This window comes from Lagopus leucura, unplaced genomic scaffold (assembly GCF_019238085.1).
Source record: "Lagopus leucura isolate 7727_CA_CO unplaced genomic scaffold, USGS_WTPT01 Super-Scaffold_741, whole genome shotgun sequence".
In the NCBI taxonomy this organism is placed as follows: domain Eukaryota; kingdom Metazoa; phylum Chordata; class Aves; order Galliformes; family Phasianidae; genus Lagopus; species Lagopus leucura.
The window spans coordinates 8333648-8349858 of NW_024962256.1; the positions used below are offsets into that span (position 1 = coordinate 8333648).

The following is a 16211-nucleotide window of genomic DNA, read 5'->3' on the forward strand; positions in this document are numbered from 1 at the left end:
AGCGCTGGCTTCGCTCTGCTTTAATTCAAAATGAATTAAAATTAATTGCTCAATATAAATGTTTCAGTGTGAAAGCCTTGTTGTGTCAGTCTCCTGTTTGGGTTCCTAAAGGTGCTCAGCGCTTCCAAATTGCACTGCCTTCATCTTTGGGAGCGTTCACTGTCTGCTCTTGGTGACGATGCTGTCGCTCCGTGCCTTGGGAGATGATTCTGATCCTGGAAGAGTGATGGAGTCCTCAACATTACAGACTTTTGGTGAGGAGAATTATCCTGTGTTCCATACAGCTGTAGGATTTCCATCTGTTGATAAGCACTGCATTTTTCATATTAGTAGAGATAAAATAAAGGAAAACAACAAGCTGAAATTCCAGAGAGTACATTTTGCTCAGCTAGCAGCGACCAGTACAAATATCTCAAATATCAGATCCGTTGCTAGCAAGACTGGATGTTTTGAATCTCATATAACCTCACTGTGGTAACACTCAAAGTCCTTCAGAAGAAACCAGCTTGGTCCTGGCATGATGTGGCTGTCTGCCTCCAATCAGCATTTCAGAGAGCTGCTTTTTGTTTGCCTTAAGCTGCCTAACCAGTTTTCTTGCAAGCCTAATGGATGAACTTTTACTTCCCGTTTCCTTAGCAGAGATGAAGTATCAGAGCTTTTTCTGTTGTTTACCTCCAGAGCAGACGGTGCTCGTTCTTCTCCTTCCGTGCAGAGCGGCTGAGAGCCAGGTACCGTGTCTGCAGGAAATCTAGTCATGCTAAGGCACGGCCTGTTTCTCCTCACTTTTGGACTGTCTTTAACTGGAAACTCTTGTTGGATGAAAGGTAAGCTTTTCATTTCTGTTACGTATTCGGAAAGTTTACCCAGGAATTCTTGTACTCTCCAATTCCAACCAGAAACGTGCAGACCTTTCAAACCAAGGCATGACTGTCCTTAGGCATTAGGCTGTTAGCAGATCTCCTATCCAAGAAGCTCTGGCTTAGGGAAAATCCTGCAATTTGAAGCTTCTTATAGCTTAGTTCTTTGTGGTTTTTTTCCCCCATGACATAGTAGGTGTTTAAAAACATCTCCTTCCCCACATGACACCAGTTGTGATAACTGGCAGCTGGTGTCACTGATGGACAGTAAAAAGTGGAGAAAAAGATTTGAAATGGAATTGAAGAATTGAAATTCCAGCAATGTTTTGTTTGATGTCCACATTAACTTCTTTACATTGATGATTAGGATTCCGATTTTAGAAGTAGACGTAATGCCTGAAATATTTCTTAGAAAGTTGTATGTTTATGACCAATTTTACAGGTGCTTTCATGCTTTTCTTATAGAGTCATTATAGAATTATTTGAGTTGTAAGGGACCTTTTGGTGACTCTGGGGTCATCTGGCCCAACTTCCCTGCAGTGAATGGGGACACCCACAGCTCCATTGGATGCTCAGAGCCCCCTCCAGCCTGACCTTGGGGGTCTGCAGGGATGGAGCGCCACCACCCCTCTTGGCAACCTCTGCCAGTGCCTCACCGCCATCATTGTAAAAAAGCTTCCTTTCAGATGTCAACATTTGAATTGTGAGAACCGTACTTCTGCCCTTATCTCTACATGCACTTACAAAACAGAACAGATTTTATGATTTAGTTAACAAAGTTATTATTTCAGATAAAAAGACAAAAGTAAAGAGGGAGCGCCAATATTATCTACAAGCCTGTTTTGCTATTAGCAGCTTCCACATTTTGATGGTAATGGCAGTATTTAATGTTAATGATAGTCTACCTGCACCTAGTTTTCAAAACTCCTGATGTTATCTAATAGGTAGAGATCATCATTACACTGAGGAGTCCTTCTCCTTGCTTTGAATTGGTGATTCATGATTGCCATGTGGCTTCTTTGCAATTAGTTTCCTTTCACAGAAACCGGAGAGGCTGGGGTTAACTTTGTCCTACTACGAATGAGCAGGAATCTCTTTGTTTCCTCACAGGGAACAATTTAAGAAGTAGGTTGTTAAAGCTCACGTTATTGTTGACTCTGTAACCTGTATAAAAGCAACGGTTGTGTCTTTGTTGACCAAAAGAAACACTAAAACCACTTTAATGAACAGGCAGAAAAAAAGGGGAGGAGAAGTTCTCCCAATTTTCCAAAAGGTCACTGGAGATGGTTTTTGCCTGTAACTGAAACTGGACGCTCAACTGACTCCTTAGCTTTAGCTTCCTGAGTTGGGATGGTGTTCTGAAGACAACTCATAGTGTGTAAAACCTTTCACCAAAAAATACAGGAGAAACGTGAGCGTAACTGAGCAAGTATCCATCAGCCACTCCTAGAGAGCACTGCTGCCAGCAGACACATCAGCACATTGCACATCCAGCAAGGTGATTTCACAAAACCTGAAGGAACTGAATGGTATTTGAGATGTCAAAATCTCACGCACGGTTAATTTTAACTGGCCAGCTGCCTTAAAACTTCCTAGAAGAGGGCAGATGGGTGGACAGAGAGGATAGATACTGACTTTTTCTGCAGTACTTCAGGTTGAAAGCATCCGTCATGGGAAAAGAAAGTGTTTCAAAAAGGACAGACAAAGTTAATAGGTAAGGGTTAGAATATGGGAGATTTAGCTAATTTGGTAGCTTTTTTTATGTCCTCTGGAAGACTGCAGCTGAAACCAGATTTTACCTCCTTTTGCATCAGTCTGACCATTCCTGAGCTATTTATTCAAGGCATGCTCTGAATACAGGAGCTTTTTGTTTTGGTCAGATTTTTAGATTTTCTTTTACTCGGGATTTGTGTGATGTTACAGCTGTGGGATTTTATTTTTTTTTCATACAATCATTTGTTTTCATAATGACTATATGAAAGAATGACCAAAACTTGAGTTACCATTTCAGTCTGTAATGTAAGTAACCAAGATACAGTTAGTTTATACACCCAGGAACGCAGAATACTTTGGCCATGAATGAAAACATTGATTTCTTTGACTTTCTCAGCATAACCCCAGAACTCAGGCAGAGATGGAACAAACCAAACGCAGCACAGGCAGTTTTGGTTTGGGTTCCATGCTGGTGAAACTCCTTTTCTCCATTTATTGTCTGCTCAGAATTATTTTTCAGCTATCATCTCTGTCCTGATGCCAACACCAGACATCACTTACCCTTTCTGATTCCTTAGGAATTTCATTTTTAGGTGCATATTCTGAAGAGGCATCCAGACTTTCTGCATTCGAAATCATTATTCCTCAAAGGTTGACAGGCAGAGATAAACATCACCCATTTCTTCATGAGGTTTGTTGTTACTTTTGTTTCTAACATTGCTGGTCTCGATGAGGTCCCTTCCAACCCCTACAATTCATGCATGCATACATACTTTATGTTTATGTTGATATAGATTAGATTCTTAAGTTTTCTTGAGTAGTTTTGAGTGAATTTGTTCCCAAAGAGATCTAGGACTGCACTAGTCCTGCCTTATGAGACAGAAGTAGGAAGGAGAATGGGGAATATTTCATTCTCCTCCAAGTCAGATTAGACACTGAACTTGAGCTAATGTCCATGCTGTGTATATTCTGTTGTACTCGGTACACAGTCTTTGAGAAAACATGAGATTTCAATCATGTAGCACCTGAAGGGCAGATGCTCCCTTGGTACAAGTGGTCCCATACAATCCTACAGGTAAATGAATGAGTTAGAGAGATCTGAACCTTAGTTCTTCCGCTCCGAGGTCATTTACCTTTACACCAGATACGGAGTTCAATTATTGAAATAACTGATAATGAAATGGTTAGTCATCCCTGTGCAAACTGATTACCTAAGGAAGTGTTTGCATGTTGTTCAGCTGGCTGATGGTGATTTACATAAGGAGTGTCACAAAACTTGACGTGATAGTTCAGCAGAGTGCATACATGGGCTGTGCCTTCCTTGGAAACTACCTCTGGCCACCTTCGTCTGGTCTGTGCCTATATCCTCTCCACTACATCCTCAGGAGCATCTGAGGATGCTGAGGTTCCTGAGACTGTAAAGCTATACAATGGACGCCTATTTTTAGCTTAATTAACACTTATTTTTTAGTTATTAATACCACAAATGGTAATTATTGACCTTTTTGTAGACAGCGTATCTTCATTCCTTCTGCAGATCTCTAAAGGCAGACATAATCTTCTGTGTAGTTTGTATGATTTTTCATTATGTCTTCTGTATGATTATTTATAGCCTAGCAGAATTTAAACTTTCCATAGGAAAGAATGTAGAGTGTGGTGCTGAATCTTTTAAGTGCAGAAAGTGCAAGGGGGAGGAAATGTGTGTTTTGTGAATCAAGTGAATACGTCACACATACGTGGTAGTTGGAGCTCTGTTATCAAAGAGAGCATGGAACTGGCACACCCAGGTAAAAATTGACTGAATGATATTTCTCTTCTGTTTTCAGGAGCATTCAGATGACAATCTTTCTTACTCCATTAAAACCAGAAATGGAACATACCTCCTAACACTGAAGAAAAATAAGTATGTTACAGAGTGCTCTAGGATATCATTCCATGTTTGAATGTGGTTGCATGCAGCCAAGTATTGTTACACAGAAGAAATCACTTTGAGGGCAGACTGCCATAATCACAAAATATGTTCTATAGTGTCTCTGTTATGGTGCTGCCTCACAAGCACAAGGTAATATTTTTCTGTGCACAACTTGATTTCAATGAATTTATTATTAGCACCACACAGCAGTAGATTTCAGAAAATCCTGGAAAAGTAGAATTCATATCCATTTTTGGCAGGGAGGGTTGTTAGTAATGTTGGAGTTAAGATAAATTTGTCTGTTGTTCTTCGTTGTTTCTGAGTCAGTAACAGTCCAGGCCTCCAGGCCCTGATATAACATAGTCTGCTCAGGTCCTACTTTGTGGATATTTTAGTTAAACTACTTCAAAACAACACATTTTCCAAATAGCTCAGCTCATTCTGGAGGTATCTCTTTCATGTCTATGCAGTTTAGTAATAATATAAGAGGAGTATGCTGCTAACAATGTAGTACTTACTAGGATTTTTGTTTTATTTCTTGCTTTATAGACCCTTAAAAGAGCAGTAGTTTGTTTTTGTTTGCAGAGACCTTGTTAGCAAAGACTTTATGCTATATACCTATGGGAAAAATGGGAAACTGGAGGCAACACAATCAAAAAACAAGGTATTGTACATCTTAAATTTCCCCTTTCGGGTAAGAGCTTCCTCAAAGCAGAGAACCCAAGCTTTTTGAACTGAAGGCCTTATTAACAATTCGATAGAACTGAGAGCAGCAGCCAGGATATAGGTGCATCTGTATGCATTTCAAAAGCAAAAGTGAATGTGTGTGACCATTCATTCTGAGTGTCTTTGTGTCTGTACAGCAGAACAATAAAAACTGTTTACATTTTTGGCAGTGGAAAGGGAAATGCAGGCATGCCAATGAAGGGCACCCATAGGAAAAAGAACTATATGCTGGGAGAGAGATTTTGTCAAGGTTTTCTACTTATAGCATTAATGTTTATGTGATATAGAACAGAAGGTTTCATGTTTTATGAGGGAGCAGTCGTGTCCTCATACTTTTTCTGATGATACAGCATCACTATTTTGTAAGGTGAGAAAGGAGGCACAGGAAATTATGCCAAGATTGAATTTGAGCTACCCAACTAGGTCACCTTTGCATAGTACACTGCTAAATGTACAATGTACATTTATGTACATTGAAATGTACATTGAAATGAAATGTACAATGGCAGCATCAAAGCTCTGTAGTTTTGAGCAAACCTTCAGAATGCTTTTATGTTTAATTTTGGCCTTTACCTGCATGCTGGCTCAGTGAGACTGCTTTGTGCATGCAGAGCTTCTTGGATCAGCCTTGGAGAGGATTCTATGTGAGAACAAGATAAGCAATAGAGACACAAAGATCTCATGAAAAGATGGTGACAGGTTAAATAAAAAAGCTCTTTATTTTCTAGAACCAGGGGACCAGATTCTGTAGAAGTTACTACTCATGTCAAGTAATATTTTACTCCCAAGAAATTTGGGATTGTTTTAGAATATGGAACACTTTCAATTTGCAAAAGTCAGCTATAACATCCTGCAAATAATAAGGCTGGTTACCAAATACGTTTGAATTTGAACACAGCAACCTTATTTTGCCATTAATTATGGGGTCTTGTTGCATTTCAGACACACTGTTATTACCATGGTGCTGTTGAAGGAATGGCTGACTCAGTGCTTGCTCTTAGCACGTGCGATGGCCTGAGGTATGACCTCTTGCTTTTTGCTTGGAGATAATTAACTGTACAGCACCACCAGTAAAAACAAAACAAAAGCCTTAATATCCATCTTACTCACGGAAAGAAGCACCATCCTGTCTTGCAAAGATTTTTTACGTTTCACATCTTGATGGAGCTGAAACTCTATACAGGTTTTATTCTTTGTCTCCACTACTATTTATCACTTATCTGAAATTCCTTCGGGGAGAAAGACAACACAAGGGAGAGCGTGATCTAAATACATGTAGAACACAGGCATGAGCAAAGGCCTGTAATCCTAGATACAAGTGCACAGAATATCCTGTCCATGGAAGGGACCCACAGGGATCACTGAGTCCAACTCCTGGCTCCATGCAGAGCAATCTAAGAGCTCAACTATATATCTAAGAGTGCTGTTTGTTGCCAGGGAAGCCTGTTCCAGTGCTTGACCATCCACAACAGTTATGCTTTCCCAGTAATTGATTCAAGGAGCATATATTTCCATAAGATCAATATCTTCAATGAGTACTGTTTTTTCTTTTGAGATCCTGTTGGGCTTCTGAATTCACTCCCTATACTGAGATAATTTGAGATAATAATTTATGTTAAGATAGTGGCAAGAATAATTATGCTTTGAAGTGTTTATCTACTGTTCACTGCCCTAGTCATAATCACGAGAGAGAAATAATTCTTCATTCTTTTATGCTCATTAGAGGAATTATCTACATGGCTGGCAAATGGTATGGAATGGAGCCACTCCACACATCCAGAACGTTTGAACACAGGTTTTACCAGTTAGAAGACATGCAGCATATTCCTTTCCATTGTGGTGTGCTGAATGACAGCCTTCATCATGAGATGCAGATGTTTGTGAAGCAGTCTGTGAAATATGCATTTTCACTAAACAGTACCTCTAGTAGGGAAGAGCTTTTGAGGGTAAATACATTCCTGTTTCTCTCCCGAGGGCTACAGTCCAAACTATTTCCTCAGTCTGTCCCAGTAGCAAAGGGTCTGCAGAGCCTTGCTTTGGCATGGTATCACTGCAGGTGGGTTTGGCTGAGCACCTCCTGTTGCTCACGTTTTCGTGGACCCCAAACTGTTGGGACTTCTGATAAATTCTGAAAGAGAAGAATAGCACAATGGGAATCTAACATAACTTGAAGCAGTCCTTTAGCAGAGCTCAGCCCATGGGTGTATGGAAGGCATGAAGCTGCCATTCAGCTCATGCATCTCAAGGTCTGACCAAAAGTAAAGTGCTAACATACTGATACTGGCGTGGAAATCTAAAGCTAACTTACATTTGAGGCCAGTTTAAAAATGCAAATTTCTTTGTAAGTACATTAAATGAAAAAGATGAGAAGGATGAGTTAAAAACCTTGAATCCACTAGGCAGCATTAACTTACTGTGCTTTCTAATTTGCAGAAGAAGCGAGCTGTCCTGCCACAGAAAAGCTATGTGGAATTATTTGTGGTTGTGGATAATCACAGGGTAATGACTCTGTAGAATGCTAAATGCCTTATGTTAAAATATTAACACTTTTCACTGACGTTTGCATGTGGCATCTTACAGTTTTTGCAGAAGAACTCTGATCCTGCTGCAGTGCAAAAGGAAACCGTTGAGCTGATTAATTATGTTGATGGGGTAGGTCTGTTCAGTTACCTATGTTCAGTAGCTTTTATATGTCTTAGTTTTCAAAAGAGAAAATAATTCAGTAAATCTGTGCAGCTGTGTCCTGAGAGTGTATTTGGAAGTTATGTGGCAATTTGTGATATTAAGGCATGCTGCGTATCTGTGCACAGAACTTGTAGAGGTGCAGACCACAAACCTGAGGTCTGCAGCACTTTTTATGTTTCCAGGAAGAGTATTTGACTTGTTTGCAATTGTTTTTTCCCTAAGCAAACTGTCAGCATTGTGAATAATTCCATAAGGAATGCAATGACATGCTCACAGTTTCTCCTCAACGCAGTTAGCTAAGAAAATGAATGAACATTATCTTTCCAATGTCACCTGAAAGATCTCTTTAAGCATATTCATGAGGTAGATTGCCTTCAGTCATGTATTTCTTAATATTAAACTAGATTGTAACTATTCAAAGAAACTAAACTTACGTCTCAGTCACTGTTTGGCTTCATGTTAATGAAGCAGTAACGAAGAAATCCTTCATAACTCACTTGAACCTGACTGATGGATAGTCATCACCTTTTTTTCCCCCTTTCCAGATGTACAGTGCATTGAATATCCAGATTGTTTTGGTTGGATTAGAGATCTGGACAGATAAAAACCAAATCTCTGTAATGGAGGGTTCAGCTGGAGATGTACTGAGTAGATTTGTTTCTTGGAGACAGAAAGATCTTCTTAAGCGATCCAGAAATGATGTCAGCCATCTCATAATGTAAGTTTTTATTTAGTGGCAGAACTGGCCACGCTGCCAGAGTTGCTAATATATGTGGGTTTTGTTTCACATCTGAATGAAAACATAACTGGAAAACAATTCCCTCAACTTCCAAACAGCTTTAACCTGGCAAAAAAGAAATCAAGAGAATGTAATGAATGTAGTTTGATCTTAGAGGCACTGATACAGCAGGCTTTGGTGACTGATCATTATTTCCAACCAGTGTTATCCCAGTATTATTAGTTGAGACCATGGTATCGTGCAACTTTCTTCTTGTCTTCAAGAAGACCAAATTATGCTTTGCAGTATTTGTTTCATCAGCGCCTTTTAGAAGCAACCTTAAACGTTCAGCTCCTCTTTCAACACCGCCTTCAAATTGCTTCTGTCACAGAGGGAGAGACTCTTACAGCGGATCCATCGGAATGGCTTTTGTGGGTACTGTCTGCTCACAGGTGCAGGGAGGGTCGATCAGCACTGTGAGTACATTCCATGGCTGACTGTGTTACTGTCACACTATGATCCTGTTAGAAGGAACAGAAAGGGCAGCAGAATTTAGCCCTGCCTGAAAATAAACAGTGGCAAACTGCCATTTCTTGCTGGTTTTGCTTTGCAACACAATTTTGTGTTTTTGTGGCCTCTAAGAAACCTGTGGCTTGAATAAGTGGGCAGGTAGAAACGTAGTACTTTACTTTCATAATTTTTAACACTGATTCTCTTTATTAGTTGAATCATAACAATGTGTTACGTCATGCTACAGTAGTTGCACATGAACTGGGACATAACCTTGGAATGAAACATGATGATAACAGGTGTCCTGCATCCTACATTATGTACAGCACAGATAAGTAAGATTTCCATTTAATTTAATGACTGTTATGTATCTGCACTGCCTATGTCTTGTAAACTGAGAAGATTCCACGAGCACCAAGGAACTTTTGTGAATGAGAAGTCGTTTGAAGATTTTGATCATGGAGTGAATGTTTGGGCTTGATTTCATTTGCATTTGTTTGAATCGTTGCCTATTTTCTGACCTGGTCAGAAGATATTGCAATCAGGCATTTTTGGACTCAGCACAAATGAGGGATTTTGGAAGCCTATTTTCTATAAGAATGTATAATCTGATGGGTCTTTTTTGCTTCTGAAAAAAGGAAAATCTCGTTTTATTTCTAAAAGTAATACAAAACAAAGCAAAAAGAGAATATTTCAAGATCTCTAACATCTGGAAAAGTGACAGTATTTTACTGAATTGTCTTTTTGCAAGGAAAATCTAATGAAAACATTGTGCTTTCCAGGGGATCCAGGAATTTCAGTTCCTGCAGTGCTGATGATTTTGAGAACCTTGTTCTAAATGGAGGAGGAAACTGCCTCAGAAATCCACCCAAAACAAGTAATGTTTACAAAGAGCCTGTCTGTGGTAACAACGTGATTGATAGCAATGAAGAATGTGACTGTGGAAAGCCACAGGTAATGGAATTCAGCTGTGTACTTGTGTGTTACACTTGCACACCTGATTTGTGTTAACATCTGGGGAGCCTTTCTTTCAGTTCACATTTTTGCAAGCTGTATAAAGGTAAATGTTAGAAAAAGCCTAAAATGATACAATCAGTTTTGGTAGGAACTCAGTTAAGGGCTACTGGACTTGACAGAGCTTTGAGTCATTGCCTAACAGAGAAGTGCATTTCAGTGCACAGCATGTGAAAATGCCATTGGTTTTTGTGCTGGTTTTAGCAAGGTAAGAGATTTATGCAACAGAAAAGTGATCACTAGTTTGTGTAGCACTTACATGTTTCCTAACTGTAGCCCTCAAAATTAGCCCAAAGCACAATTACTTTGGTCATATTCACACTGTGAAAGTGTCTTTCTAAGAATGGGGCATATTGGGTCATTCTTTGGTGTCTCCAGAAAGACACCAATAAATAAAAAGGCTGCCAGTAACCCCATTGCATAGGTCTTCTTCTAAGCCAAGAAAAGATATCAGCATTTCCCTACATCAAACTGCCAGTGTAGTGGGAAAATGAGACAGGGTGGGATAAGTAGTGTTATTTTAAAAACAAACTGGCCTGCCCAAAGTGGAAACCCATCTTATATTCCTATGGCATAGCCCATCAAAATAGGTGTTTTTCTGATGACTTGTAAAAAAAACCACAGCCAGACTATGTTGCTTTCTGTGAGAGGCTACCAGTCTCAGCATATGCAAGACAGGCAGTGTATGCAATGCTTGGTTTGTCCATGCACTTGGCTTGACCAGCTACATTCCTAGCTACACAAGGTAGAAAGATGGTGTTCCCTTCTTTCTGACTTTCTCAGGAATGCACCAACCCTTGCTGCAATGCTGCCACCTGCAAACTTACGTCTGGATCGCAGTGTGCACAGGGACTGTGCTGCAAAAACTGCAAGGTAGGCTTTGTTTGATTAAGCTGAACTGATATTCATTACTAGGCTGGCTTTCTTAGGAGGTGTTGGAAAAGAATCCCATAGAATCTCTTGACATAGTTCTACATCAAACTACATTCACCAGCAGAGAGCATGGAGGTAGAGAATTTGTCTCTTGATGAGTTCTGAAGCTTAGAAATGGAATCTCATCTCTGTGTCATCCCTCACAGGAGGAAGAAGTAATCAGGGGATTCAGCAATAGTCATCTCCATTATGCAACTCCAGGCATCTGCACAGTCCCTGATTGTTGGCTACTTTTTAATTTGTGCTTGTGTGTGCATTTGTACGACCTACCCAACTCTTCTGCAAACTCAGCTCAAAAGCTTTGTAGCTGTGCCCTATGAACCTGAGGGAAGTTTGGGACTTTTTCTTAGATGTTAATCAAAAAAAAAACCCACCCTATTTTATTTTCTTTGAAACCTTCTTTAAAAACAGATTCTCAGCTGTCATTGTTTCATGTTTGAAGTCGTGCCGTTACGAAATAAAAGTGAGGCAGCATTCTTCTCCTGTTCCAGTTTAAAGCAGCAGGAACAGAATGCAGATCAAAAATGGATTTCTGTGATCTCCCTGAATACTGCAATGGAAGCTATGCCTACTGTCCAGATGATGTTTACATCATGAATGGTTACCCATGCAACAACATGGAAGCATATTGCTACTACGGAGTGTGTCAGAGCTTTGATTCGCAGTGTGAAGCTATATATGGAAAAGGTAAGTTTATAATTTAATGTAAAAAGACTTGTAGGCTTCTAGAGACGTTTCATTGCTTGCTTTTTCTTTCTCATGTTTTTAAGACAGCATGATGGCTTGCTAAGAATCTCTGTTTTTCATACAGGGGCACGAAAAGCACCTGATCTGTGCTTTGAAAAAGCCAATATTAAAGGAGATAGATTTGGAAACTGTGGAATGACAGGTGGAGTGTACAAGAAGTGTTCTGTTCAGTAAGTCAGTACTAAACAAAAGCCACCCCTAAGATCTCCAGTGTAAAATACACATTCCGTTATGTACTTGTAGAGCACAGAGGTTTAAGACAAGAGTATTTGTTTAAAATGCAGCCTACATTTGACTGGCTGGTGTATTTGCATTTATATTGGGGGTTTTTGTGTGTTTTTTTTGCTGTTCATCTTCTCTCCAAGTGCCATTTGTTCACTACAGGCACAGTCTGTGTGGCAAGCTCCAGTGCACTTCTGTTAGCCTTCAGAATCTTCCTGCTTGGAGTGTTGTCAATAATGCCTCTGGGGTTTTATGCTGGTCCTCTGATTTTGACTTAGGATCAGATATCCCTGATCCTGCTCAAGTTCATGATGGAACAGCATGTGGAGAAAAGAAGGTAAGACAAATGTCAGCATATGTACACAATATATTGCACCAGCTGGAAAGCTCTTAACTTTCAAAAGCATTCAATGGTTCACTTATGTATCTACCATAATGTCATTAGAAATCTGCTTGTTCAGATATATGCACACAATTAATTAGCTCTTAAAAACAACCTGTGGTGCTACAAATCAGTGAGCAATCTTATCAGTTACTCAAACTGCTTCCATCAAGCTGCATCCATAGATTTAAGAAAATGTGAGATAAATACAGCTATAAGGCTGTTAAGGACTCAGTGTTCTGTATGCCAAGGCAAAGGGCTGATAAGCAAAAGCTGTAGACTTGAAAATGTATATTATTATATAGTATATGTATAAAATGGATCGGATTTGGGGGGAATGTTGCGTTTAAAAGCCATTTCTTAAATACTTTCCCAGGCCTGTGTAGCTTTTGAGTGTGTGGATGCAAGTCATCTGGGCTACAGCTGCGATGTAAAGCAGAAGTGTAATGGCAATGGGGTGAGTAGATGGTGTTTTCATGCTCTACATCTTGAAGATAGCTGCAGAATGCCTCTGTAAAAGCAACAGCCTGACAGATGGCTTTGCTTTATTCTGCTCTGTACTGAAAGTTTTAATCCATAATTCACGTTAGCAGTACACTGTAAACACCTTAGCACTAACATTGCAAGACACTTCTAAACATTTCTTCTAATTTTCCCTCGGGACTATTTGAATATTTCTGAGTTGTCAAACTGTAAGAGGAGAGTATTCCTCTGAGGAGGACAGGCTGGTGATTCAGGATGCAGATATTTCTCTGTGAAGAATGAAAATGGAGTCGGACAGTTTCAGAACTGAAGTTCTTCCACTCAGTGTTCTGGAACGTTGTGGAAGCAGTGAGCTTATGCTTCCTATGCTTCTGTGCAATACTATGCAATATTTCTTGTTCCCACCTGCAGTTCTTAATGTGTAACTTAAGATATACATCAGAGGTTGAAAGTGGCTGCTTCCAAAAAGCCTTTCCTTGACTAAACCCCTTTGCATTGGCTGCAGGTGTGTAACAACAATGGCAACTGCCACTGCAATTCTGGATGGGCGCCTCCGTTCTGTAACCAGTCAGGCTACGGTGGCAGCACTGACAGTGGTCCAGCTCACATGGGTATGATTCTGAAACTGCTTTCTTACTGCCATTACTGCCATTACATTACCATTTAATTAATCTACTCATACAGGGTGGTTTTCTGTCTCTTTTCTAAGGCTTTTTTTCTTTTTTCTCTACTGCTCATTTGTGACTGCCTTGGAGATTGAACAGCATCTGATTTGTGATGTCTGCAGACCTACACAAGTTGGTCCGAGGGAGAAGCTCCATTTTAGTTTTATCTGAGATAAAAAACAATACACTCATTACTTAGAATTACTTGTACATTTTAAAACAGTTAGATGTTCTCAAATATTTAATTCCTAATTATCTTGAACCTGATAAAACACATATCAGCACTGGAACAGGCTGCCCAGGGAGGTGGTGGAGTCTCCTTCTCTGGAGATGTTCAAGACCTGCCTGGATGCCTACCTGTGTGACCTGCTGTAGGGAACCTGCTTTGGCAGGGGGTTGGACACGATGATCCCTGGAGGTCCCTTCCAACCCCTACAATTCTGTGATTCTGTGATTCTGTGATATAGTAAGGCTACAGCTTGAGTATGAAACCAGCAGCCTTTACATATGGAAAAGGTGTCACTGCAATGAGAGGGATGAAGGAGGTTCGTGCTGCACCATCACTGCTCAGCTGAGAGCCATGAAATTATGCAAAGGGAAGAAGGAGTGAATTTTTCTGACATTTACACTGAGAGACCAGGGAAAGCCTTTTACACCTGTGACTAAAAGGAGAATGTTGTATATCATACAGCACAGGCTGAGTAAGGACAATTTGTGATTATGGAAATGCAAATCCTAATTATTAGTTTTGCTTGATAGCAATTTAAAGATGGCAATTCTTACCTCAGAAAGGTATTTTTAACTGTAAAATGCTTTCATATGAGGTGAAACAAGACAGCTGTCTTACACGATTGCTGTTATTTTTCTCCAGGTTCATCACTTCAGGACGGCCTGCTTATTTTTTTCTTCGTTGTGCTGCCAGTACTGATTGTGACTGTAATAGCAGTAATTAAGCGTGGCGCAATAAAGAGGAAGTTTTGCAGGAAAAGTAGAAGACATCACAGGTATGATCCTTATTACAAATGCATTTCAATGGTTGTGAAGGTGCTCTAAATCAATTTAGCAATCTAGTTAGACGCTCTATGTAAAAAATACTACATAGCCCCCCAAAGAGAAAGACTGTCCTGGTATTGGTAAACGTGAGTACTTTCATACAGATGCTCTGATCGTGAGTTCTCAAGCATTTTTTTTTTCTTAAAATGCACTGCACCGTTCTCATTGGTACTTGTAATTGTGTTCATGGGCACAGGGGCATGGAGCATGGGTGGTGAGGCACTGGAACAGGTTGCCCAAGGAGGCTGTGGATGCCCTATCCCTGCAGGCATTCAAGGCCAGGCTGGATGTGGCTCTGGGCAGCATGGCCTGGTGGTTGGCGACCTGCACACAGCAGGGGGTTGGAAGCAGATGATCTTTGAGGTCTTTTTCAACCCAGGCCATTCCATGATGATGAACATGGAAATTATTTGCCACATCCAGGAAGGAGTGAAGTCAGAAACATGAGATCTGTAACTGGGTCCCTTTGTAAGCATTCATCCCTTCATGCTGTCAATCCAGATGGGGATTTTCCTGATGGTGTTTTCCTTTCAGGGATAACAATGCACAGCAACCAAAGCAAAGCAACAGACCAACCCATACCACAAGAAATGATCAGGTAAGGCAGATGCATAGCTGTATTACTTCGTGCTGAGTAATCCCAGTCATACAGTGCCTTCACCTAAGGCCCTTTGATGATGAGGCCCTGATTACGTTGTGGTTTTATTGATACACGAAAGCCATCTAACAGAGGGTGTTGGACAGGACAAAACACCCTGTCTGAAAGTTGCATAGCATTAGTTCTGTTGAGAATAGTGAGCTACGATTTGAAATGTGTTGCGCTAACCTGATTATCTGTGCCATCTCTCCTAGCCCACCACAGCAAGCCCTGATATTTTCACCATATCGCATTTTCCCGGTCCGAGGTTTGTATGACTTAAACGTTTGCTACAGGGGGCAAAATTCCTGCTCAGAAGTACGGTTTGTCTCGGTGCCGAAGCACTTCTCAAAGCTGTTCCCCCCCTCCAGGCAGGCAGGACAAACGCGGTTTCCCGCGGTTCCTTCAGGACCTCATCGCCCTGCTGTCCCATCACCCCGACCCGCTGTGTGAGCAACTTCCTGGGCCACAACTGCTGCCAGGAACTGATAAGGAGAAGCACGAGGGCTGGCATCTCGCAGCCCTCCACGTGTGCATCCTTCCAGCAGCACGTACCGCTGGGAAAGACTCGGTGCCGAGAGACCCTGAGCACAGCCTTTGTATCACTGCCTTACTGTATTATTGCCTAAGAGCTGCTGGCTGCGTTTGTGCCTCTTCTACCTCACCCTTCTTTTTGTTTTTATTTCTTTCACGGAAATCCTGAAGTCCAGCTGTGGTTGCTTTAAACCTATGGCAGAACGGGGCTTCTCAGCGCGCAGCCTCAGCTGCAGGGGAGGAGAAGCGGATGGGGGTCATTTAACAGCCGTCCAGTTCCGTCCTGCGCGGGCAGCCCGCAGCTCCTTCGGGCCCCTTCGCCCCCTCCTGTAGGCGGAAACCCGCGGGGCAAAGCGCGTCCTGCAAGCAACGAGCTCCCTCGGGAGTCCTCAGATGGCAGAATCGCACTAATGCGATGAC

The 16211-nt window shown here is 41.0% G+C and overlaps 1 protein-coding gene across 4 annotated transcripts; it reads left to right on the forward strand.

The window, feature by feature from the left end:
* Positions 1-639: 639 nt before the first annotated feature.
* LOC122175786 (disintegrin and metalloproteinase domain-containing protein 9-like) lies at positions 640-16007 on the forward strand. 4 transcript variants are annotated; one of them, XM_042863731.1, is made up of 22 exons: positions 640-824; positions 3149-3261; positions 4397-4473; positions 5068-5146; positions 6151-6227; positions 6932-7154; positions 7642-7707; positions 7789-7860; positions 8439-8611; positions 9003-9087; positions 9335-9456; positions 9904-10075; positions 10919-11008; positions 11560-11755; positions 11880-11985; positions 12200-12374; positions 12796-12876; positions 13408-13513; positions 14439-14571; positions 15155-15218; positions 15473-15525; positions 15629-16007. In XM_042863731.1, exons 1-22 carry the CDS (start codon positions 755-757, stop codon positions 15708-15710), a joined length of 2415 nt encoding a protein of 804 aa, XP_042719665.1. In that variant the 5' UTR covers positions 640-754; the 3' UTR covers positions 15711-16007. The 4 variants fall into 4 exon arrangements, with proteins under 4 accessions (XP_042719665.1, XP_042719666.1, XP_042719667.1 ...); XM_042863732.1 differs by having other exon boundaries at positions 3164-3261; XM_042863733.1 differs by lacking the exons at positions 640-824; positions 3149-3261 and having other exon boundaries at positions 4401-4632.
* The last annotated feature ends 204 nt before the right edge of the window (positions 16008-16211 follow it).